The following is a 26,616-nucleotide window of genomic DNA, read 5'->3' on the forward strand; positions in this document are numbered from 1 at the left end:
ACCCGGCTGGCATGGACCATCATCACCACACATAATGGAGTCTCTAAGAGCCCAGGTGAACCATATTCAGGGTCAACTACAGCTGACAGCAGTTGCAACAGTTTGGCACATGGCTTACAGGGTGCAGTCAGGTCAAATGTTGTGCCCGTTTATCCAACACGGAGATCTAGCCCCCAGTACTATTACAATGTCACCCTGCTCCTCCACTGGCCTGAGCTGATAGGAACTAGTATTCCCACTCTCAGGCCTTGCAGAAGAGGTTCAAAGGGATTCTCTACAGAAGAGTCTACAAAGTAAAGGGTGGTTGGTCCAAACACCCGCAGTTCAGAGGCATGAGAGCAGACCCTCCCATCACACCCCACCACTCCTGAAACCGCCTCTTCCCTCTGGGAGCAGCCCAGACCAACAGCAGGGGACAAGCGACCCTGTAGCTCAGAACAGCTGGCTTGGCCCCAGCCATATCTGGCCTTGATTCTGTCTTGCCATCTCCTCCTGCCCCCGCATCAGTCCTGTGCCCTGCCTACACAGGCTGTGCTCTTGCTCTGCGACTCACTGGCCCTTTCACAGAACAAGGCCTTGTCTGGGCAATTCCTGAACTGGAGGCAGCGACGGGAGCCTGTTCCTTCAACAAGCACCCGAGGGCACCCAAGCCAGCCCTGTGCTACGGGTGCCAGGGTGTTCAGGAAAACCGTAACTCACATGGGCCTGCCCTTAGGCAGCTTCAGGTCCAGCCAGAGGGTCAAGTCTTCAATTAACATTAAAAAAAATTTAGAAGCAATTCAAGACCATCAACAAGTTCTAATTCCAAATGAGAGTGAGATCCCCACAGGCTGTGAAGGCAGACAGTGTAGCACAGTAGTTAAACATCACAACTCTGGGAGTGCCTGGGTGGCTCCGTTGGTCGAGCATCAGACTCCTGATTTTAGCTCAGGTCATGATCTCATGGTTCGTGAGATCGAGCCCCTTGTCAGTCTCTGAGGACAGTGTGGAGCCTATTTGGGATTCTCCCTCCCTCTCTCTCTCTCTCTCTCTCTCTCTCTCTGCCCCTCCCCTGCGCATACTCCCTCTTCCTCTCTCAAAAATAAACTTAAAAAAAAAAAGTATGAACTCTGGAATCAGATGCCAGGGCTCAAACCCTGATTGCCTCAATCACCAGATTTGACTTTGGCATATTAATGAAGCTCTCTTTGGCCTCCGAAAACTGAGGGTGGTGACAGTACCCCCCCTGGGAGGTTAAATGAGATATAAAGTGCCTGGCACATTTAGCTGGCATCATTGTCATCATCACTGGCTGGACAAGACAGTACACTAAGGCCTCCTGAGCAAGAGGTGGCCTGGAAGGGCAAACTCCGTCACTCCCCTCCTGAAGCACCAAGAACCAGGTAAGAAGAGAGACCTTGGACTCCCTGTCCCCATTCTGCTGACTACTTCAGAAGGCTGCTGTCAGTGCTGATGACAGACAGGACAAATTTAACCTGGCCAGGGCCACAGGAGATCTTGAGCCAACCAGGAGCCCTAAAGGGGCAGACTGGAATCCACGCCCCCTCAAACTGACCACAGCCCCCTCCATCCTCTCCTGCCCCTCATGCTCCCGTCAGCCTGCTGGCTGGAATGTGGGGGCCCCTGTGCCAGAAGGCCCCGGCCAGGCAGGAGGCCGGGAGGCACAGGTGGCTCTCAGAGGAGATCCCTGGGCTCCAGAAAGCAGTCCCCCCACAGGCACAACAAAGCTGGGGCTTGTTGTTGGTCAAGGCGCCTTTGCTTGTTTGGGCTGCGGCCCAGACGGTGAGGCGGCTGGGGCAGGCCAGGGGACGCAGAGCTGAGGGAGGGGGAGGCAGCGGCCAGCCCTTCTGGCACCAGCTTCCTCCTTCCCTGGGTTTCTCACTTTGTTCAGCACGGCAACCCAAAGGAGGCTGGGGAGAGCACTTTTCACTACCTGGCAAATAAAGCCACAGGGAAAGGGAAAAGGATGAAAGGTTTGGAGGTTTGAAATTTTGGTTTGGGGGTATTTAGTTGGTTTGAAAAAATAATAAAAGGAAGTTGCTTCTGCAATCCAATTAATTTCAAACCCGGAATTCAGATCATGAGCAGCCAACAATGATCCCACTGCACCTAGCACAGTCGTCCCTCTTCTGAGACTTCAAGTCCCAGTGGAACCAGAGCTGGGTCCCAGGAAGCCTGAAGGGGAGTTGTGTTTTTTTTTGTTTTTTACCTCTTGGTTGGGGGTGCTTAGGGATGAGGCACAGTCTGGTTTCAGTCCCACCACAAAACCCCCTGGGTCCACACAGACCCATGCTGTCCTGCCAGTCCCAAATATGCATGGCTTTCAAACAGAGGCCTGACACCAGGGCTGCTAAAGCCCACTCATTCCCGAGAATCACGCCCTCCTGGCTGCAGGCTGAGGCAAGGCCCCCTACAATGTGTGCAGGAGATGCCAATGACCGTCACTTATTCGTTTCCTTCGTTATCTCTCGGATCGGAGTCTCGTCTCGCCCACAGGTCATTCTGCCTCTGTTAGCTCCCTTCCACTGGGCCTCCGAGCACGGACTCTGACCGCCGTAGAGGACGAGGGGAAGTACTATTCTCACAGCTGTCTGGCACAGGAGAGGTTTTCACAGAGGCCTTTCAGGAGATACCAGCCCTGGGAGCCCCTCCTGAGGCAGCTGCCTTCACAGCCCACCTGCTCCCTCGGGGTTAGCCCAACCCACTCAAGCCACACCCCCAGTGCTTGCTTTGAGACAGATATTTTCTGATGGCATATTTTTGTCATGCATTTTTGAAATCACAAAATATAGAAAGGATGGATTTTTCTTTTTGGAAAAACATGAAGATACTAAAAAGCTCCGTTGGTTAGAAGTTTCCTGTCTTTCTCACTGAGCCACTCAGGATGGGATACCGATCTACAAGAATGAAAAGAAGCATCACGAGTTTGCAGACACACCTGACAGCAGTGTGGGCTCCTGACTGACGGGCTGGGTGGCCCCCCTCCCTTGAGACTTTCATTGCTACGCTGTGCCTATGCCAAGTCCTAAACCCTGTTAGCTGCTGATTGGACAGACCCTCAAGTCAACGGTCTCTGTAGAAAAATCACTTCCCATCCCCTTCCCAGCATTCTGCTCCCTGTGTGGAAAAGCCAAGGAGTTTCCACCCTGATGATAAACTGCTCAGAAGCGTCAGGTCAGCTGCAACCTGCCCAGGCCTCGGCCCTCTGCCAGCCGGACAGCTCCTGCCACCTTCTCCCACGTGCCCACAACCACCTGCTATGTCCTGCTTGAGAAGCACCTGGCTCCGTCCAGAGCCCTTGCCTGCTGCCCCCAATAGGAGGAGAATTCACAGAAGAACTCCAAGGGGAAGCCTGGGCAGAAGATAAGCTAGAAGGAGGGCAGAACTTCAGGATGCATGGTGGCTGCCAGAAACTCACTGACCCTCCCAGCCCCTTCATCCTCCAGGGGAAAGAAAACGGAGGAAGCCAGTGGCTTTAAGAATCCACATACGGGGGCACTCACTTATGCTGAGGCGCCTTCTTGAGGGGACAGGGTCCCAGGAGAAGCAGTGACATCAGCAAAAAGTAATGAGAGCAAAAGGCAGAGGATCCCATGGACACCATCTTTGGTGAGGTTGCTCTCATTTGGCTGGCAAGCACATCCAGGGACCAAAGAACCCGCCTCCCATCCTGACACACACTCTCAGATGCACAGGCTCAGAGACAGGTGACAGACACACACAGAGCTGGGAATGCAAGGGCACAGAACTGTGCCTGCCAATAAAAAAAAGCAGTGCTGGCCCCCTCTCACTCAGCTAGTGGTGATGAGGCACCAACCACTTCCTCCAATCATCCCTTCTCCTCCTCTCTGGGAAGTGATAAGTGAACAGAGGGATACCCTTCCCTCTTTGGGAGGGGCAGAAATGGGGGAAAGTGGGGAGCAGGAGAGGGAAATAGCACCACCTACAGGTGCTCTGTGAGCTCCTAAGTCTCAGGGTCACTGATCAGCAGGGAGGTCCCAAGCCTCTGAATGAAGGGATCGGGGCCTCCATTAGGTATTAGGTCTGCCACACATCCCCAAAGGCAAGGGAATCAAGAGCAAAAATGAACTGTTGGTACCTCATCAAGATAAAAAAAAAACTTTCTGCACTGCAAAGGAAACAATCAAGAAAACTAATAGGCAGCCAACAGAATGGGAAAAGATAGTTGCAAATGACATATCAGACAAAGACTAGTATCCAAAATCTATAAGGAACTCACCAAACTCTATACCCGAAAAACAAATAACCCAGTGAAGAAATGGCAGACGACATAAATAGACACTTCTCCAAAGAAGACATCCAGATGGCCAACAGATACATGAAACATTGCTCAGCATCACTCATCATTGGGGAAATACAAATCAAACCACACTGAGATACCACCTCACGCAGGTCAGAGTGGCTAAAATGAACAAATCAGGAGACTATAGATGCTGGCGAGGATGTGGAGAAATGGGCACCCTCCTACACTGTTGGTGGGAATGTAAACTGTTAAAACCGCTCTGGAACAGTGTGGAGGTTCCTCAAAAAACTATCAATAGAACTCCCCTATGACCCAGCAATAGCACTGCTGGGGATTTACCCAAGGGATACAAAAGTGCTGAGTTATAGGGGCACATGTACCCCAATGTTCATAGCAGCACTTTCAACAATAGCCAAATCATGGAAAAAGCCTACATGTCCATCAACTGATGAATAGATCAAGAAGATGTGGTTTATATATACAATGGAGTACTACATGGCAATGAGAAAGAATGAAATCTGCCCATTCATAGCAACATGGATGGAGGGTGTCATGCTAAGTGAAGTCAGACAGAGAAGGACAGATACCATATGTTTTCACCCATAAATGTAACAGGAGAAACTTAGCAAAGGACTATGGGGAAGGGGAAGGGGGGAAAATAGTTGGGGAGAGGGAGGGAGGCAAATCATGAGAGACTCGAATACTGAGAACAAACTGAGGGCTGATGGGGGTGAATGAGAAGGGAAAATAGGTGATGGGCATGGAGGAGGGCACTTGTTGGGATGAGCACTGGGTGTTACATGGAAACCAACTTGACAATAAACTATAAAAGAAAAAAAGATTTAAAAAAAAAAAAAGGAATTAGGTCTGCCAGCCCCAGGAAAACAAGTTATATACTCAAGTCCCAGGAACCTCAGGGAGGCTGAGCTAAGCAGAGACTTGTGGTGAAAGCCAAGGATGGTTTGGGAGAAACCTCCAGGCCTTGGATGAAGTCACGACAAGCATGGATTCTAAATGAGACTTGCAGCTCTGCTCTTGGTACACCAGCCAAGGAGGAAACTCCCATGACAAAATGGGATCTTCTCTCAGCTTCCCTAAGGACACTGAACACCAGATCATCCAAGCAACGAGATAAAACCCAGGCAAGTCACTTCTTTGAGCAAGTAGTCCAGACTGGGGTTCTCTTGGGATGGATTACCCTCTGGACAGGAGCCCTGGGGCAGCAGGAGCAGCAGCAGCAAAAGGCGTCAGGGCTGTAAAGCCAAGCTCACCTGACTGATTCAGACAACCTCCCATGGACAGACCCGGCCGCCCTTCTGCCTGGACAGAAGTACACACGCTGCAGCAGGCCCGGTTAAAGGCCAGCCCACCGCAGCCCTTGCCTGGCACCAGGAGAAGGTCCCGCACACCCTGGAAACAACAGTTGTGTCAGACTGCTGCATCGGAGTAACACCGTTTGGGATTTCTAATTCAAAAGTTAAAACAGTCAAGTATCAGGTCTCCCAGGAAGGCAGGGTTTCTGCTCAACATTTTTCTGGTCATTCCAAATTCCTCAGTCAGTTCCACAAGGGCCTTTTCACTTCTTCTTTATGGTCACAGAATGAAGGAAGCCTCTGAGCACCCTCCGGCTGTCCACCTCTCCCTCCTACCTTGCTCCAAACTCAGCTTTAAATCCCTGGGTGCTCCACGAAGTCACCAAGAGCACTTCCTGCTTCTTCCCCCAACCTCGACACAATTATACTTTTAAAGGGAGAAAAGCAGCCTGGGGACCCCCAGAGAGGCCTGCTGCATGCATCCCCCCTTGTAATGAAGCTTCATAATGAAATGCCCTGCACTCCAGTTAGTAAGAAATGCTCATTTTCTCCAGCCGAACACCCCCTATAGATACATCTAATTTGTTTCCATGTTTCTGCCTCTTTCCTCCAGCAAGTTTGCATTTAAAGGTTAGGATCTGTCATGCTCTCCTGGCCAGGCGCTGGCGGGACAGCCTGGGGAGGCAGGGGTAGGTGATGGTATTTCCTACAACCTTGGAGCCCCAGTCTGACCATCCCTGACACCCCTTCCCTCCCTTATCATGCCCATACACATCAGCTCGGTCTCTTTCAGGCTCTTTAGGAGCTGTCCACAAAATGCATGAGATGGGAGGGGAGAAACAGCATTTGGAAGAGTTAAGGGAAAAGAACAGTAAAAGGAAAAAGGAAGGGGTGGGTTCTGCCAGAAGTGCCTACTTCTCCATGAAAGAAATGTTCTCTGCCACATGGTGGCCCAAAGTAGGAGCTGCCCCTTACTGGTGGCCCCTCTGGGACTCAGGCCCCTCGAGAGCCTTGGAGTTCCAGCTTCTTTCCCCTCATCAGGCCTGGCAGTGGCACTGGCACCAGTCCCTGGGACAGTCTGAAGGGCGCCAACAGCAGCACAGAGGAGACGCTGTGCTCGGGGAACTTTGGCGGGACGCCTCCTCAGGGCCACCTCATCTCAGGGGCCAGCCCCCATCTCTGTCTTCTGATCTGCATGGAAAGTGAGGACACAGTCCCCTTCTGAAAACCTGATTCTTCAGCCAAAGGCCTCCAGCGCCACACCAGATGCCAGAGCTGGCTGTGGTGGGAGGTGGGCAGGTCCTCAGCCACCGGCTCCCCAACTCAGGTACCCGTGTTTCCCCATCCCCCAGAAGTAGAGCAGGCCACGTCAAGGCTGATGCTCCCAGTCTCCCCTCCCAGATGCAAGTGTACTCATCTTGTCTCTCGGCCAGGCCAGGGGCTCAGAATGGGTAAAGACCCTTTGCCCCAACCCCTGATGCAGCGACATGGGTGGTAAAGACAGGAGACCTCCTGTCAGACAGTCCCCAGTGGTTGTACCTGTGAGGAGCCCCAGTTCTCCACACTGGGGAAAATGCCTCCCATCCTGTCCCAAGGTTCTCTGGCGCTGGAGAGAGGAGTCCCGAGAGGATCATTTGAGATTTGCACATGCTCCCCAGACACTTCGCCACTTTTCTGTCTGGTCCCGTTCTCTCCTGACCCTTACCATTCACTGGGTAGTTGTCCATGGCAGACTTGTGCTCTCCCAGTGCCTGCCCTGCCTGCCTCCACCTCTCCGAACCCCTGCAGACAGGGCCCCGCCCTGACTCCCCAAGGCTCGCAATCTGTGCTTCTGCTAGACTCAGTCACAAGAGGGGTGTAACTCATTTCAAGCTGGCATCCCTACATGGTAAAGCTAACTGCCCCCCTCAAGGGGAGAGGGGGCAGGTAAGCATGTGCCCGAATATCCCAAGGTGCTCTTGTTTTCTAGGCGCCCCACAGTGGTCTGTGACAGACGCATGGACGGGAGGGGGGGCAGGGGGGCCGGGGGACCCTCTGCCAGCCAGAGTTGGCATCTCACCCTACCTCTCAAATCTGCCACTTGCCTCCAGGACCGAAGACCCTCCAAGAAGAGGAGGCCCCGCAAGACAAAGGCCTGCGGCCCCCCAGCCTGGCCTCTCAGCCCGACACAGGCCCGCATTAAAATCAACACTCCGTGAACACACAAAACTGACAGGGCAGAGGGGGAGCACACATCAGATACAAAGATCGGGCTCTCGGGAGACGCGGCCTGTTGGTCTCCCATGTTAGCTCCAAGCCACTAAGCGCAGGGTGGGAAATAACGCCATCGCAGTGGCCACAACTCCCGCCTGGGCTCCGAAGCCTGGCAACCTTTTCACGGGGAAGATGCCTCTGCCCAGAAAAAAAAAATGCAAGCATTGTGTGGGGACCATTAATGCATGCGCCTCTGCACATTCCTTCGAGAAGCAGGAACACACTAGTCCCTGAGCCCCCGGCCCTGTGCCCCAGCAATTGTACAGGCGTGGAACACATTGCACATGCCACCTGGTCCTCCCCTCCCCCCCAAGGCCCCCAGCTCTGTGAGCGGTGGGAAGGGGCCCGCCAAACACCCTGGCTTCATTGTGCCCCAGAAAGAGGGGACTAATTACTCGCCTACACTCTGGAGCGCCCAGGGAGAAAACAGAGGCCAGTGGGGTGGAGAGGGTGGGAAATGGGGGTGGGGGGCTTGAAGAAGGGAGAGAGAAAGCCACAGGATACATTTCAAAGTTTCTCTAGCAATTTGGGGGTGGGGGAAAGAAAGCCTGGTCCTGATGTGAAATCATACAGAGGTCAGGGCTGGGGCTCCCACCCTTGTGAGAAAGTGGTGAATCAGGGACGGTTTATCAAACGATCATTTTTTTCTTTTGAAACCGGGAGGCAGCAGCCTGGACAATTCTGCAGATGTGCTTGATGAGTTAGGGACAAAAATGGCCCTTCTCTGCCCCCCTCCTCCCCTCCTTCTATAAGGGCTCCCATCGGGGGTTGCTTCTCCCTCCACTGCCTCCCGGGCCCTCCCCTCCCTTCTTCAGTGGTCAGCTGAGACCCCCACCCACTGCTTGCTTTTGTTCTCTTGGCCTTTGGACATACTGACAGGGGCCTTTATGAGACCCCAATCAAGACCCCCGTGTCACAGGTACCTAGTAGAGACACCAGACCTTTTCAAACAAGGGACAACAAGGAAAATCGGCGGGCCCATTGTCTCTCCTCTGTGCTAAGTGAGATGAAAGGGACCCGCGGCCCCCTCCCCACAGCCCGCCTGCCAATCACCTCTAGTTATTAAGGTCACAATGTGTAAATTCTTTTGACCTGCACCTAATCAAAGATTCACCGGCCCTTTCAAATCCGAATGGGGAGGAGGGGAGAGATTCCCTCCCATAAACCCAGCGAACTCTCCCTCAATAAAATTTCTCTCTCTGATTCCTTCTCGGCTTCCCATCTCCACCCCCTCGCTTCTCCTCACTCCGCCCTCCTCACCACTAGCTTCAAACACAAATGACAAGCCCCATGGAATTACTACCTCCAAAGAACCTGAGGAGGATTTGAAAGTTTCTATTTAATTCCCTTGAAAGAAAAAGATTTCAGACAGGCACAGTCGCCCAAGCAAGCCCAGAACCTGGCCAGCCCCCGCGACCCTGATGCCAGATTGCTCCAAATGGCAAATGGTCAGTTAGTTGGCTTTTTACTTTCTCCTCAATCGGCTTCTCTCTCTGCTCCAAACACCATTATACATGGAGCAAATGACACGGGAGAAAACCAGAAAGGACACCCCCCTCACATCTTGTCACTTAGCTCCTCTAGCTCAGCTGCTGACCCTCCAAAACCCAACTGAGGCTGAGGGGTTTCGTGAACTGAGGGGAAAATTATCAAGCCCATAGTAGGCCACCCTCAAGGAAAACAACCAATAAAACAATAGAGAACAGAACAAGAGCCAGAGGAAAGAACTTGAGAGAAAGCAAAACTTGGTATTGACTGTAGTTTGAAAAGTACAAAATGCTCATATCAAGCAAGGAAAAGAAAATGCTGGCAAATCTCCATGCATCAATATCAAGGCTGTGCACTTTTACCCTATGTATCCTATCTACCACATCGAATGGGGAAGATAAATTCATGTGTGTAAGTTGTCCACCAGCCACTCTTACTGGATGCGCTACTCTCAGCTCCTCCTTTTCCTGCCTCTTCCATGGTACCTTAGGCCTCTTCGTTTCTCCTGGCCCAGCTGTCTTGATTTCTATGAGTTTTCCTTTGGTGCTAATCCCTTGTGGTATTTCAGCTGTTGTCTCCATGCTGATGCCTTCCACAGCTCCAGCCCATGTCTGAGCTCCAAGGCCACCATCCCTGGCTGTTGCTGGTCACAGCTACCCGACTGTCCCATGACGGCCTCAGACCCACATGTCTAAGACACAACTCCATTTGGTCAAAACCAGGCCTTCTTCAGTTATCAGGCTCAAAGAGGAACTTAGGCAGGTCCCTTCCCTCCCCGCCACATGCAGTCGTGGCCACTGAGCTCTTCCTAAATCCAAAGCGGTCTTCTCACTCTCCTCGCGAGCCCAGACTCTTATCACTAACAAACCATGCTCCTGGGAAAGTAGCCAAACATTCTCAGTCTCTCCTCATCCAAAGCGTCCAATGCACCATGCAACTGCATTAATCCTGTAACTGCCTTAATCTGGTCACAAGTCTTCCAAGGGCACCTAGCATCCTCAGGATAAAGTCAAACTGCTCCTCAAAGCCTCCCAAGCCACACCTCAAGTGTCCCCTCCAGACTCATTGCCCACCACTCCTTTACAAACCCCCCTACCCAGCCAGCCAGATTGGTCTCCTCTGAACTTTCGATCCCTTACCCTGCCTTTGTTCCACTAGTCTGGGGCCTCAAGTTCCCTTCTGCAGTGTTAACAGAGCCAACCTTAATTCCCACTTTGAATTCCATGCCACCCAGAAAGCTCCCCCAGTCCAACTAAGAGACTACTGCCTTCCCCAATTTCCTGTCAATAACCCTGGCAGGGAATGGCACTCATGCTGCACATACCATGCAGTAAATCGCTGTCTGAGTACACACACTGATCTCCCTACTGGACTATAAGCTCCTGGGTAGTGAAAACTGTCTCTTGGACTTCATACTTCCCATGTGACCTGGCACACAGCAGCATTCTCGAAACATCCATCAGGCGCGCACTCAGGGATATGCATTTCACAGACAAACAGTTCTGATACACGACTTTTTTAAAAAATCCAATATTTTAGCTTCTTTCCCCACAAAGGTCCCAAGCATGAAACCATGTTTAATGTTGCAAAATTAAATGTAAAGAAGGACCTTTGCAGGGTGATGGAAATATTCTAACCTGAACTGTGGTGATGGCTGTACAACTCTGTATATTGATCAAAATCATGGAATTGCATACTTCGATTGTATCTTAAAATGGACAAATTTTATGGTATATAAATTATACTATAATACAACTATCTTTTTAAGTTTATTTTTAAGAGAAAGAGAGAGTGCGTGCACACACACAAACAAGCAAGCACGAGTTGGGGGAGGGGCAGAGTGGAGAGAGAGACACAGAATCCGAAGCAGTCTCCAGGCTCTGAGCTGTCAGCACAGAGCCCGACACGGGGCTTGAACTCATGAACTGCAAGATCATGACCTGAGCTGACGTCAGACACTTAATCCATTGAGCCACTCAGGCACCCCAATACAGCTATTTAAAATAAAAAAGGAAATGTAGGTCCATGCACTGTTAATTTAAATAACTATATAAAGAAAAAAGGAAAGATTCCTTCTATAGTTGTCTGATAGGGAAACTGACATTTAAATGCACTTTATGTTTTTGCTCATTATAAAAAATGTAAATGCCAGAAAAAAAGGAAATGTCAGCACCAATCCACTACATAAGAAATAACTCTGAAGAGACAGTCAAATAACTACTATACTATTTTGTGACTTTTTTTTCCATTTAATAATAGGTCATGACATCTTTTGGGGTCAATAAACATATCTATATCATCCTTTCAGTGGCTATGTGGTCTTCTATTGGGTGATCATACCATAAGGTATCTAGAGAGACCCCTATTGATGGACACTTATGTGTTCTTAATGTTAGTCTTTATACGTGCATCTTGCACACTTGTCTGGCTGTTGCCTTAGGATAAATTCCTAGATGTGGAATTTGTGTGTCAAAAGGTTTTCATGTTTTTATTTGGGTACTCATTGCCAAACTAATGAAATTTTAAAACTCTAACTTTCCCTCTTATTTCTGGATCCACTCTTACCTGCCTGCAAAGGATTTTCCTGGCCACAGACCTCTAACAAGTGGAAGAATCCTTTGAATAATCTGTATTTTTTTCTGTTAATTTTTTATTTTTATTCTTAACCACAGCTCACCCTGGATATTAGGGAGATTCAAGCTGGCAGGGAAAGTAGGGGGTTTCAAACGCATTAACTCATGTGTCCCTCGCTCTTGGCCAAATGTTACAGATCTCACTCATGTCCAGCTGACCCCCTTCTTCGGTCATTCACCATAGGACCCTAGTCCAATCACTCACTTGCTCTCTTCCCATTTAGACTGAAGTAAAAAGAGGCCCAGGCTTGGCCAGGACAGTTAAAGATACAACCGCAACAGGCAGAAAGTAATAGGAGAAAAAAAGCACCCCGCATGAGAGTCCTCAGGAGAGAGAGAGGGGGTCACGTGCTCTGAGCTGGATCTTCTCCATAGCCCCCTGAAGGCCATGGCACGGCAAGTTCAGGGTGAGGAGCATGCGCTAAGCAGTGGCTGATTAAATCTAGAAACATCCTAGAGAGGGACTGGGCTGCTGAGACTCCAGAGTTTTGCCCAGGCACCACAGGACCAATCCAGAGCAAGACAAGCTCATCTTTCTTTCAAAATTTCCCAATCGATGAAGAAAGGAGGGAAGAACACTCATGGTGGCCACAGGCAGAAAGGGTACATTTCGCCTTACCCAACACAGCTAAGCTTTCCCTTCCCCATCTGTTCAGCCAGTGTTTGTACCGGTTCAAGAGAGCCACACAAAAAGGAGGGGGGACAATCTCACAGCTGCACAGTGGCTCTATTACTGGGGCATATTTGTACTTGAAAAGCGCTTACCTCTGGACTCTCTTTGCGACTTCCTATCTAGCTCAGCTCCTAGAAAAAAAGCCCGTCTGAAGCTTCCCACCTGACCAATTAATTGCTCTGCCAGAATAATAAGTCATGGTCATCCCCTGCCGATCCCTACCTCCAGCATCACCAAAGTATCCAGAAGCATCTAGACATTAAGGATCTCCAGCCTGGCAGCAGAAAACCACACCTCTCTCAATGGGGCAGATGAAGCATGGGAAATCAAGAGAGAAGAAAGACCCAGGAACCCCACATGATACTTCATCAAGCTTACTCACCCCAGTGACCCCACATTATACTTTGTCAAGTCTACTCACAGTGTGAAGAGGGTCAGAGAAAGCAGAAGATGAAGAGCCTTGGCTCTAAAGCCTTCTCAGAGGGAGCAAGCACCTGCCTTCAATATGACGTTCTGCAGCTCACACACTGACAAGGCTCAAGCCCCCGGGAGCAGTGTGCACATCGTCTGAAGTGCACCAGCTTTAGATAGGGCTGCTGTCGCCAACCTGCTGTAAAAATCAAACACTATACCATGACCACCATGACCATTGTTCTAGAAGCTGGATTATGACTTTGCTGTAGGAAGGAGCAGAGTTGGAGACAGCAGCATAAGCCTAGCAAGGACAGAGGAGAGTCTGAACACATGAACATGGAAAGGATGTATGTGTGTGTACCTGTTGCAGGCAGGTGGGAGGTGTCTACAGCAAAATAGGATTTATAATTATTTTAATCTCCTACAAGTTTCTCTCTCATGACTTGAAATTCTCTTTTGCAAATTAGGACTCTGCTTAAGATTCTGGAAGTTATCACATCCCAACTGGCACTCCATCTGCCCCTCCTTTATTTTTTTTGTGCACCATTCATGTTTTAAAATTTGCATTGCAAACTATAAAAAAGGAAAGCTTCTGCAGAAAGCAATTTCCTGGGCCAGCAACTCTTGGACTAATATTCTCTTTGCAATTACCATGGCTTCTTCATGCACATACCCCGCCCCCATACTCTTCCCTCTCTTGCCAGCACATTTGATCTGAGCCAAGCTGATCAGACAAGGTACTGCAGACCAGGTCACAAACTACTCCTTATGAAAATGCCCTGGTCAGAAAAAAGAGCAAGAACAAGTGGGAAAGGGAGCAAGGATCTTGAGGAGTAGCTTAACGAGACCCCAGAGGCATAGGAGTCTCATTTGCAGCACGCAGGGATAGCACTCTTATGCAAGACAGGAAATAAAACCCCTGCCCCACAAGTTCACAGTCTCAAACTTCCAAAGAGTCCTGTTCAAGAAACTGCTAGAGAGATACAAGGATTAGATGTTTGGTCCACAAAGCCAGAGTCCCCTCAGCGTCCATCTGAAGAAAGAGCCGAATATATTGGTTGGCTTGCTGAGCCATAAAGCATCCTTTACTGTCATCACAGGGGAAAGCTGTAGTTGGCACAGCAAAATTGAGAGTCAGAGTTGACACAGACCTTCTGAGCCTCTTTACAGGCTGTTCCTCCTATCAGTGGGGTCAACATATCCCATGGCTGCTGTATATGTTGGTGTCTATCCTTTTCTCTGATGGTATGAGGAAAATGTCCCCCCTCTTAGGTCCTCAGCCCCTGACCCAGCCCCCAAATGGAAGTACGATAATAATGGAACTCATTGACACACAAAAGCAGTCATGAGGAGCAGAAATCCTATTCTTGGGTCTTAATCCCATGACCAAGCAGGGCCATGTGGGAGTGTCCTGAACTAGGAGAAGGAAAGAAATACAGCTGACACTGTGGACTACCAGCTGGAGAGCCCAGGACACAGGACTCTGGTCGATGCAAAGGTGGTGAGGAAGAGAGGGACACCTTTTCAAAAAACCTGCCCTAAAATGGAAAGAAAAACAAGGAACTTAAGACTTGACTCCAAACTGAATATGAAAATCTGCCCCAAATGGCCCGAGAGCCACCTACTTACAGGAGGAGGGGATGATCCTTCCACCTCTGACGTGACCTCCCTGCCCGATACACACACATACGTTGTGCTATGGGTCCAGCCATGTCCCATCAATGCCTTTTTCACTTGGGCCCAGTACAAACCCTACCCCACCCCCCAATCTGCTTACAAGTGTAAGCACCACCGGCCTAAGAAACTGAAAGCACAGAGATTTCATGAAGGTGCCTCTTTTGACTGATCTGAGTGTTACAGCTAACAGGTGGGGAAACCTTAAATATACGAGTATTATCATGACAGGGCCACTGGAACGGATCAGTGCCACAAGTCAGACAGGGCTGGAAGTTTCCGCCCCACCATCAGGTTCCTCTTTAGCCTTGACAGATCAAACTCAAGCCGAAGCAGGCTGCAGAGATCGGTTCAGTGTCTGAGCCAAAGGTCTTCACAGTGAGGGACCAAAGCTGCCCCGGCTGGGCCTCTGCCGGCCCGTGTCCTCGATTAATCACCGCCAGGCAAGGCCGGACACCAGCCTGCAATCCGAGCCCCGCAGCACCTGCACAGGGGTCACCCCTGCTCCTCCCGTACTCCCCCTGTGCAGGGCTCCTGGGCGTGAGGGTGTCCACCTGCTGATGGGGTTACCTGGAACAGGAGGACAAGACACTCAACTATCTAGAATCCCACAGATAAGTCATGGATGGGTGGAGTGGATTCGTGGAAGAGGGAAGGAAAGATACGGTGACTCAAGCGGTAAAGCCAGGGCTCCAGGAGAAAGAAAATTCTCAGCCTCTGAACAGAAAGAGAGGAAGACTCCAGATGCCCCCTCGACACTGTCTAGAGAGGAACGGCAGCAGCAGGTGGACTAAGCCCTGAGGCTATGAGCCAAGAAGCCACTCTGGGGTGTTTGGGACACAGTCTCATCATCTACACATCAACAGAATGCTGATAGGGAGGACAGACACCAGAGCAGGGATGCCTTTACAAAACACCCCCAAATGCTGCCAGATATGCAGTATGAAAGGAAGCTTAGAAACAACTCGCTCTGGGGGTGCCAGGGTGGCTCAGTCGGTTAAGCATCAACTTTGGCTCAGGCCAGGGATCACATGGTTCATGGTTCGAGCCCCACATCGGGCTCTGGGCTGACAGCTCAGAGCCTGGAGTCTGCTTCGGATTCTGTCTCCCTCCCTCTCTGCTCCTCCCCTACTCATGCTCTGTCTCCTTTTCTCTCAAAAATAAACACTAAAAAAAAATTTTTTTAAAAAAGGAAACAACTCACTCTGTGAGGGTGTAGAAGAGCTTCCTTCCTGTGAATGCCAAAACCTCAGAGAACAGCTCTCAGACGGTCTCCTAAACCAGGAAGCTATTTCAAACGTGCACACTCAGAGCTAGCAACTACGTACATGGTGTGTGTACACCTATCTGTGTATGCTAGAATGCACTTTTTAGGAGCAAAGGGTCTTATTATAAATTCTTCCCAGATGGCAATCTCTTTTGTATTGTTGCTTCTCTGAGTAGAGTAGAAGGAAGTATTCTTGAAGTGCGAGTGTACACACACACACACACACACACACACACACACACCAAAAGGAGGAAGATAAGCATGAAGATCTGTATCTTAGAACCATCTGTCCCAGGCCCTAACTTGTGATATAGAAGGAGAAAGCACTCATAGGTACACTCTTTTCCCCAGGCCCCACAGCCCCAGGGAAGGAAGGGGTCAGAGTCAGATTGAAGTGTGTGTCCCTTGAAAGAGCAGAAGAAAGCCCAGGTCGGACCAGAGGAGAAGGAGCTCCGGCACAGCACCTTCAAGTCAGGAGGAACACCCACATCCTGACTGTTACACCTTGTTCCTCCAGAGCTCCATCTCCAGGAATTCCCTTTGAACTCCGGCTGCAGCCCAGTTAGGATAGAGCAGTGGCTACAATTACACACTTGCTTGGGAGGTGGGGGAGGAGGGGGCGCATGTGACAAGCCATGAAAGGTCCCTGCCTATAAAACAGACTGGAAAACAAACCCTTAATTTAAATGTTAATGAAAGTGCTGGGGAGACATCAGAGGTTTCCCGGCTGCTCAGAGAACAGCTACACCAGCCACAGAATTTATGGCTCCCCTTCACCTTCCCGCCTCCCTCTCTGCCTCATCACCCACTAAAGTTTAAAGAGTATTAAAAAAAACAACAACAACAACTAATTTTAACATTAACTCCATGCTTCCACCTTGGGATGTGATTGCTAAATTATCTGTTGGCAGAACAGTGATCAAAGGCGGAAAAACACAGGCACACTGGGGGCACAGCCCAGAGAAGTCAGCTGCGCCTGCGGCAGGGAGAGGACATGGTCTCTTCCTGACAGGAGGAGCGTAGAAACAGCGGTGCTGGTGAGGACCTGAGCCAGGAGGGACAGGCAGCGGGAGAACGGGAGGGAGGGCGACCCTGCCACTCCGATGTGCTGTGCCCCCAGCTGAGAACTCCGCACACCCATTGGACTGGTCCCTGTCACACTGTGCTGTGTAGTTCACTGTCACTTCCCCAGGGTCCAGCCCATAACAGTGCTTAAGTATGTAGACAGAGAGAGAGAGGGATTGGGAGGGAGAGGTACAGAGATAAACAGAGAGATGGAGAAAGGAAGAACTGAACAGAGACCGAGGGATGAAAGGTATCCCTGTCAGGATAGGTAAGGTCTTAGTGCATGACTCCGCATCGGCAGTATCCCATCTTCTGCAGCAGCTTCTGTTTCTATTTGTGGGGTTTTATTTAAGTCAGCTCTTGACAACCAAGCCAACCTTGCTGGCCGGGGAAGCAGTCGCTCCCACAAATGGGTTCTGGGCCAGCCAGGGCTGGCTGGGTTGCTGGTCGCAGGCCAGGAGCTCAGCCCATGAGCCTCCCTGTGCCCGTCCTGCTCTGGGTAGTGGCAGAAGTCCAGGGTCCTGAGGAAGTGAAACCCACCCCTGTGGCATCTTGTCTGTGCTACTGATGGATACACTTGCACCCGCCAGAGAGGCTTGGCTCAGCACAGGCAGTGAACGCTAGGGTGGCGGGTGCCGCATGGACATTCATCAGGACTAGACTCCAATTCAACTGGATCCCTACCTACACTGATCTTTTTCCAATGTTAGTCTTTTCAGGTTGGACCAGGGGACCCATCTGGCATTACCCAGAGCTTCCTTCTTCCTCCAGGTGTCACACCTCCTCTTCCAGCCAGCCCCTGACCCCTCCGTGATGTCTGCGGGCCTCCGACTCTTTCACCCACAACCAGCACCTGCAGGAGGCTCCCTTCCATGAGCTCCGAGCCCACCAAAGGAGGACAGTGAGCCGCTCTTTGCTTAGGTAAGGTCTTTTTTTCCTAGACAGGCTCCAGAGGAAGCTTCCCCCTGCCCCGGTTCTGGAAAGGCAGGATGGAGAGATCAAGTTGGCCATGGGCCAAGCCACAACGTAAAGCACAACAGTCCCCCAGCAGAGCCTTTCTTCAGGTCATCAAGGTTAGGGATCCTTTTCACCACCCAGGTCTCCATTGCCAACCAGAAAAAGCAAAACTCAGAGACACCACATTTACTTCACTTTTGACTCATCTTCCCCTAAAAGCACAGTTATGAAGTCCAGGGCCAGAGGATCACTGAGCCACTGGCAACCAAAAGGATCCAAACTGAAAGTTGGCAGTCTCTTTTTCCAATCTTTCAAGCCTCTCTGTCAGAGAAAACACCAGACGCAATTACCTTTCACTAAAGAAAGGTGTATTTCAACAGGCTGGTGAATATGCGTTTACCACACACACAACACACAGTAAACCCTGTAGCCACTGGAACAAACACCCTGCTCTCCCCAGAAACCCACCCTCTCCCCGAACAGTACACAGTGACTGCTTTCCTTCCAGACTCTCCCTCACCTCTGGGAGAAATGAAGCAAGCGGGGCCACTCCTCCATCAAAACCCCCCAGAGGCCTCAACTCACTTTACAAATTTGAATCGGTACATTTCATGCAGACTTGGACTACTCCCCCAAAAAACAAACAGGCCACCACAGTAAGCAAAGTTACACAAAATTATATTGTACATTTAATAACACAGCAAAGTCAATCCTCTACACCTATACCACTCATATATTTCCCTAATGACAGAAACAAGACAGAAGGGATTAAAAACCCAAGTGTCCTGGGAAGCTGTCCTGACCACACTCACTTACATGATAGCAAGTGTTGTCCGAAGATGGGGAAAGGATTCTGCCGGGCACCTCCTTTCTCTTGGAGGGCAATAAGGATGTGTCTGCAGAGGAGGGAGAAACTGGGGGCTCCTCACTCTTCCCCTAGCAGGCACACAGGGCAAATGGGTCTCCAGGGTCCCACCCGCTCTGTGCAAACCAAAGTTCAAGGAGCATTCACACTCCTGGGATGGTGCAAGCACCTACAGCTGCCTGAATGAGCCCAGGCCTCAAGAATGTAGGGCTTCCCCCACACTTTCACCTCAATTCTGGCCTCGAAGAAGAGAGAATGTTCTTCAGGACCCAAGAGCCTTTCAAGGGCCACAACTACTGTCCAACGTACTGATGGATGAAGGCACAGGCAATGGCCTGGGGCCTGCCTTGTGGCCGTCCCTCAGCACCACAGCACGGCCCACAGGCTAGAGACCTGAGCACCAACCGCCATCTCTTCTGCCCCATGCCATGTGTGCCCTGCATCAGTCTTCACTCGGCCTCCATTACTCCCTCTGCTGGGGAGGGGCGTGGTGGCGGTACCCCTTTCCCCCTCAACCAGAGATTGCTGAGTTTCCGGCACTTAGTATCAGCTGGCAGCCATTACAGTTACGCACCCATCTTACCACACCATGGAGTGAAATGCTCACAGAAGCTACTATATACCAAGTGTTCAGTCATCACACAGGGAGTAAGGAGGAAGGCAGGCAGGCAGGCAGGCAAGAAGGAAGAGATAAAAAGTCAGAGGAAAGGAATGGAGTCTTAACAGTTCTGTATTGCTCACTCGAGTATTTGCTAACTTTATTCAGCTGGAAAAATTTTTCTTTTGGAAATAATTTTTAAATGGCAACAAACCTTACTGCACATTTTTAAAAACTCTGCTTTTCTGTATTACTCATGGAAAAGTGCTCAGAATCCAACGTGACCTCAGGAGATTGTTTGTGAGATCCACAGTCATACCCAGACACATGCCCTCCCACCCCAGGTGAGCCTCCCACAGGCCCCCTCTCTTCCATCTCAACCCTCCCTTCACTCACTCATCAAACAGCTCCAGGCTGGGCCTCCGCTACAGGAGGCCTTCACCTGTAAGTCATGAATCTTAAAAACAGGATTATTGGCATCAGGGCAAGAAGACGGGTAGGAGGGCACACAGGAGGTAGAGAAAAAGGTCCTTGTCTGCCACCCTCCTGTGGAGACTACTGCTTTTCCTCTGTGGTTTTGAGTACCTAAACACAGCTCTAAGCACATATCTGGTATTAAATATCACCCTACACGACTGTTTACGGATCAAGAACTCAAGGTCACCAAAGGAAGGAAAGGTGACATTTGGACATGGGACGAAATACCTGCTTTCTCCCAGCCTGAGCACCTCAAATAAAGCCAGAGGCTTGAGGGCTCCTGCTTTATACAAGTGTCTAAGCATACACATAAGGAAAGAAAGCAGCAAAGCCCCAACATCCAGTAAATACGATGCGAAGCTCTCACAAATTGTTTTCAATAGTAGAAAGAGATGGAGAAAAGGAATGTGGCAGGTCTCCTAACTGTTCAGATTCCTTCTGAAGATATGAGGGAGCAGTGAGAGACTAGGAAGTCCTCAGGTAACCAGGGACACCAGCCCTAAAGGACAGCTGCTGCCCACCTCCACTCATGCTCTTCATGAGAAGTTCACAGTCCCATCCCATCAGTGACCACACTCACGATCAGACTCGTACCGATAACCATACTCCACCGAGAAGGTGGCAGGGAGGGGAAGAGAAGACAGCCAGCGAGGGCAGGAACACTACGGGGGGAGGAAAGAGATTCCCTGGGGTCCCGCCTCAAGAAGACTGCCAAGGGGCAGGGGAACTCCAGGGGGGCCAGAAGAAGCCCCCGGCAGAGCCAGAGATGTGAGAGAGAGCAACTGAAGCCCTGAAACAAATGCTATCCCAGAGAGGAGTGATTCTGGCTGACATAGGAGATAGCCCTCCTGGCTCTGAGCAGCTTTTTCTTATTCATTATCTCACATCATCTTCACAATAATCTAGTAAAGTCTGTAAAGGAAACTGTATTCTCATGTAATAGTTGAGGAAACAGGCTCAGAGAAGGACCCGGCTTCCTGAGGCCACGCTGCCGGTGGTGGCAAAGCCGAACCCCAGTCTTCCAGCACAGACCCCGAGGCTAGGAGGCAGGGTCTCAGTCTCCCCTGACTGGGAAAATGGATGAGCTCCCTGAAAGGCTCAAATTCATGGACACAGTGAGAAGAAATGGATCTAATAATAGGATGAAACATCCCTATGCCAGTATGTTTTCCGGTAAGAGAAAATGAGGTGGAGAGAGCAGCAGTATATACCATGGCCCTCTTGTAAGGACAGAGCCCCAAATGCGAACTATTTTCAGAGTCTGCAACGCCATCTGTCAAGTTGGGGAAAAGGTCATCTCAAACGGCTGTGGTTCAGGAGCTGAACGGCCAGTGAGTAGAGAGTGAGCGTCATCCTAGGGCCAAAGCAGGACACCAAGAGGACAGGAAGCCTCTGAAGGAGAATGAGAAAACAAAAGACTCGGGTTTTCACTGAGGATGAGGCACATCAAGGACTTGGCAACAGCTCTGGCATAGGGCCAATGGCGAATACTCGGCAGCAGCTAGCAGTGAGGGCTTCGGTAGCCTAGTGCCAGTACCGTCAGAAAGTGAAGTTCTTCCTCACCGCCAGTCTGCAGGTTGTGGCCAAAACAAAACTCCATTTACTGTGTTCTCAATGCCGTGTTCTCAAATGCTTCTTCATGATGGGGCAGACCCTGTCCTCAACCTCTTTTACAGACACTATCTTCAGCAGCTGCCATGCTCTACTCTGCTGAAGGGTAGCCTACCACATTCCAGAGAGGTGGCTGGAGTAGAGGACTAAGGGATGGGGTGCTGGGTGGGCCTGGCCATGTTCTTTGGCCTAAATCTCCAGCCCTGAAGAGCTTCCCCTCGCCCACCGGCCCCACCCCAGCCCTGCCTAGTCTAAAGCCAGAAGACCACAGGATCGTCATTGGCCCACCTGCCACCTCCTTCAGGCTGTCCTGCCTTCCTTCAGCCCACAGACCTCCAAGCCTGACCAACTGGCTTTCAAACAGGCAGCAATGGAAAGAAACTGGGGAGGGGACAGTGCTCAACGGCTCTGTTCTCCACCCTCCGCTCCCACACACTTAGGCTTCTCTACTCCCTGCTGGTCTTTCCTTCCCTCTTTCCTAGGATTGCTAGAATGATTTGTTCTGAACAGCGACAGGTTTATAGGTTAGCCGACACCTCCGCTCTGTGGAATTTTAATTAACTTCTCTCATCGTCAATATGCTAAGGAACGGGGTCTCCATTCTCTGGGGTCAGCAGTGTGTTTCAGGTCCTGCTATATCAGCCGTCAAATTGAAGAATTAATGACGTGGCTAATCGGTTCTAATTCTTTAGAAAGAAAAAAATTTGAAAGGGAGTTGTAGAAGAGGGCAGGAGGAGGGTGCAGGCTCCACAGAGTAAGGAGAAGGAGGCTGAAGGGGGCTGAGCAAGGTGGGGAATCAACTCTCTCGTGAAACAAGTGACTGACTTAAACCCAGGGCAGGAGGGTGGCACCCCCCCTGCTTTCCCACTGCTCACTTAGGTGGGGTGTGAGGGATGAAGGAAGTGGGGGGAAGACCCTAGAAAAACAAACAGTCTGACAGAGCAGGTGCAGGAGAGAGTCTATGTACCCTGCTGGGGAGGAGAGAGACTCCGCCTTGGTTCAAGAAAACCTGGAAAGCATAAGTCAGGATGTACAGCTAACTCACTTGTATGTAAAGCCACAGAAATACAGACAGGCCAAAGGGGAAGGTAAAACTGCCATCAAAAATGTGGCACGACTGCTCCAATGGTCAATCTACCCCACATGCATGTCTCTGGATAGAGCCCAACTGGACACGGGCCCCACGCCTCTCCTGATAACTCAGCCCTGTAAGTGACACTCCAGAAGACATTTTCTAAGGAGACAGACCACAGATGTGGGTGATGAGAGCAGGTTGGCCAGTGTGGTAGCTTCCCAGGGACGCGAACAGGCCTCTGCTTTGGAAGCGACCCTAGGGAGCCTATGTTCCAGAAGGGACACTCTTGTAACAGCTGGAGTCAGTTACATTTTAACAGTACTTTTTCCTTCACTATTTCTGGGGTAGAGGCCCAGGAAGGTAGCCCCTGGGATGTCGTCTCCACCCCATGCATCTATGATGTGAGCCACAGACCTCAAGTCTCTGGAGGATTTTCAAACCTTCCAGGAGGGAGGCTCAAAGCAACCTAGAATATACAGGTAGAAGAGTTTTCTAGCCCACCCAACCTCATAAAATAAAAGCATTATTATACAGGACAAAACCATATCCAAAAAACCATCTCCCTTACCTGAGTAATGGGCTGATAGCAATGGACCAGACTCGGTCTTCGGTCTGGATGGTGTGTAAGCACTGCCCCAGCCGGCCTGAGGCCAAAGGCCACACCTGGAAACAGGAGAACAGATGGTCTCGTCGGCATTGCCTGGGATTAGGATGCAGAGTGAGTGTCCCTAGGGTGGCAGGAAAGTGGAGAATTCTCTCTGTCCTGCAGACCCAGAGCCCAGAGTATGAGCCGAGGGGCCTCCCCAGCCTCTGACTCGCCTACCTGACGCCCAGTCAGAACCGCCCTCCTTAACATCCACTTGAGAGCCCTCCTTCACCACCCAATTTTACGGCAGGGAATCAGGAGCTCCACACTGCAGCTGAGACATGGCGAAGCCGGGTGAGCAGGTGTGGCTTGCCTCTCTGGACAACCTCCTCGTGCTGGTTTTTCTTTTTCCTAGCTCTCACCCAGATTTTCCTTTGGGAGGTAGGGAGGAGGATGATCAAGGCACAGTATGGGGGAACAAAGACAGAATTCAGCAGAATTAAGAGAGGAGTGAAAAGGAGGACACGAGAGAAGGAAAGAACGGAGGAAGAAGAGAGGCTTCAAAGCACAAAGGTGGTGTGTTGTTGTTTGTTTGTTGATAATGCCCAGGATCCAGTGCTATTCCTGTCAGCAGGGAATTTAGCACCTAGTGTCACCAAAAGTAGCAGAAAAGCTTAACTCTTTTCAGCTTCCATATCTCCTACAGGTTAAAAATATTGCTTGGAGCGTGTTATCTGGTCCCTATCAGTCAGGAATGTACATTAGCAGCCACTCCGGGCTTAACTCTAATCAACACTCATGGAGCCCTCTCAGCAGCCGGTGCATTTAGAAATCTCCCATTAAGCACAAGGGCCCCCCTCACCTCACCCAACCCTAGATGACACAGTCAGGGAAGTAAGCCTCTAACCAAATAGAGAGGAAGCCTCAGATGTACAGGGCTGTCCCAGACAGCAGCCAAGGAGGGATCCTGGGGCAGCCAGATGCATCACTGGCCTCTCAAGGTCCCTGCCGTGCTATAAGGGGAACACTCAAAAGCCAGTCAGGACCTTAGATGGAAGAACTTTCAGGAAACATTCCTTGAGTGGAAGGGGCAGGTGACGGACGGAGTGGGGGGTGGTCTTGCCTTCTTAGGGTCACATGACATGTCTTCCCCATAAAAGGAGAAAGTGTTTCCGATTTTGTGCCTGGTATATATACAGGTACACGTGAGTTACTTCCAATGTAGGGAAAGGAAAAGAAACTTAACAAGAAGCTCTTGAACAAGTTTGGGCAGAAAACAAAAGTGAATACCACGACTTTCCTGGAGTGCCGTGATTCCGGCCAACTCTTCTGGGTCTACAGTCAGGCCGCTTTGCTAGTAACTAGATGCGTTTCTACTGCCTTCTTTCAGACAGTCCCAGCCTGGAAAAGAGGTTTGCCTTTTCTCAGATGCGAACTCCCTGGGAGACAGGTTAGAAGGTGAGGAGACACTAAGGGCTCTGCTTACAAAATCTATGGGGACAACTCCAGTCCTGGACTCACCAGTGTCCCCCCTGGGATGGGCTGGTGGATTCCAACACTGTACAAACCACAGAACAAGGTTCCTGGCCTCGGGGAGTGGCAGGAGGCCTACTGCCAATTCTGAGCATGATGCTGGGAAAGTGGCCCTCCTGGTCTGCTGCAGCAGCACACCATCCCCCACTAACCCGAGTGTCAGGATGCTGAGGGACAGGAGTTGACAACAATATGCGGATCATGCTTTCACCCTCAGTGGTCAAATCCAAAACAAACCCATCCCTGGAAAAGATATATCTCAGTGGGGGTGGACATTTACATTGTCCTTTTATTTTTCTTTTAATTTTTAAAATGTTTTTATTTATTTTTGAGAGAGAGGGAGAGAGAGACAGAATGAGAGGGGAAGGGGCAGAGAAAGAGGGGGAAACACAGAACCCACAGCAGGCTCCAGGCTCTGAGTGTTCAGCACAGAGCCCAATGCGGGGCTTGAACTCGCAGACCATGAGATCATGACCTCAGCAGAAGTCGGACACTCAACAAACTGAGCCACCCAGGAGCCCCTTACATTATCCTTTTAAAAAGCAGTTAACAATATATATATCAGGACCCTTAAAATGACCAAAGCCTCACACTCAGTAATTCTGTGGCTGAGACTCTATCTTAAGAAAATAATTCTAAAACAAAGAAAAACCTGTGTGGTAAAAATATCCCCTGCAGTCAAGGGTTGCAGAAAGAGCATGCGTGGGCTTTGGAATCAGATACATTTGGGTTCGAACCCAGTTGTTACTTATCGACTCTGATCTTCGAGATAGTTCAGGACTTCTCAGCCTCAGTTTCCTCATGTGTAGAATGGGAAATAATTCCTATCTTTTGAGGGCTACACAAATGTCAGGATATGGAAAAAGCACCTAACATGGTAGTAGCACAGCATTTGGCAGGTATTAGGCAATCGATAATGGTGGCTCTTATTACTTATTAGGCCATTAAAGATGACACAAATAATGTGTAATAATAATAGAAAACTTTATAAAATAGCTACAGTAGATTCAGTAGGGTATAGTGGCTAAGCACAATATAGTATAAGCATAATTACGTAGGGATAAAATTATCCTAAAGGAGAAAAGGAGAAAATGAACAAATGTAAAGTGCTTAGCATCGTGCCTGGTTATACTGTATATAGTTACAAAACAAACAAGCAAACCTATGCATTGAAAAATAACTAAAAGAAGAAAAAAAACAACCCAAGTTCAAATGTTCCCTCCCTCATAAAGTCTCCCCTTTCAAGCCAGATGTGATCTCTCCACCCCTGAACTTTCTGGCCCTAGAAGTTTATACCTCACAGTCCTGGCCACTTCCGATCAGCTTTCTAACCACTGCATGCACGTCTCAGCTCCCGTTAAGAAGAGAGGCAGTCTCTTCCTTCCCTTTGAAAAGCCCCAGTGCCTTGTACACTAAGCCTTGCATAGAGTTGGCACTTAAAAAGAATGAATGAAAGAACAGAGAAATAAAGGAAGTAATGAAAGAATGGTCAGAACCAGCCCAGCCCACTAGGGACATTACTACATTGCTGTCACATCTCAGGATGGGGCCAGCCTCAGGAAAGCCCAGAGGGGCAAGCCAAACGGAGTCTCAATATGTTTGAAAGGAGGGTTGGGAAGGATGGGAAGGGACAGGGAGAGGAAGAAGGGTCCCTGAGTAATCCCTAACTCAGAACTCAGAAATCTTACAAAGAAAATGGTTTAGTTCTTTTCACCCCAATAAAACAAATCTCTTTTCTACAACACAGCAGCTATTGGGGAGAAATCCCAACAAACAGGCTATGGATCTTTACAGGTAAACATGACTAAGTTCTTATGTAGGTTTGGGTGTATCAGGAACAGCTACAGAACTGCAGAAGCCACCAAAAAGC

At 50.0% G+C, this 26,616-nt stretch overlaps 1 protein-coding gene across 2 annotated transcripts in view; it reads right to left on the reverse strand.

Moving 5' to 3' along the window:
- Window positions 1–26,616, reverse strand: part of FBXW4 (F-box and WD repeat domain containing 4) — a 63,370-nt gene that overhangs the window by 30,291 nt on the left and 6,463 nt on the right. For both annotated transcript variants that reach the window (XM_029932428.1, XM_029932429.1), the window contains exon 4: window positions 23,196–23,290. In XM_029932428.1, the coding sequence (XP_029788288.1) occupies window positions 23,196–23,290 (95 nt within the window). The remainder of the gene's footprint in view (window positions 1–23,195; window positions 23,291–26,616) is intronic.

Source organism: Suricata suricatta, chromosome 2, assembly GCF_006229205.1.
Source record: "Suricata suricatta isolate VVHF042 chromosome 2, meerkat_22Aug2017_6uvM2_HiC, whole genome shotgun sequence".
Lineage (NCBI taxonomy): Eukaryota > Metazoa > Chordata > Mammalia > Carnivora > Herpestidae > Suricata > Suricata suricatta.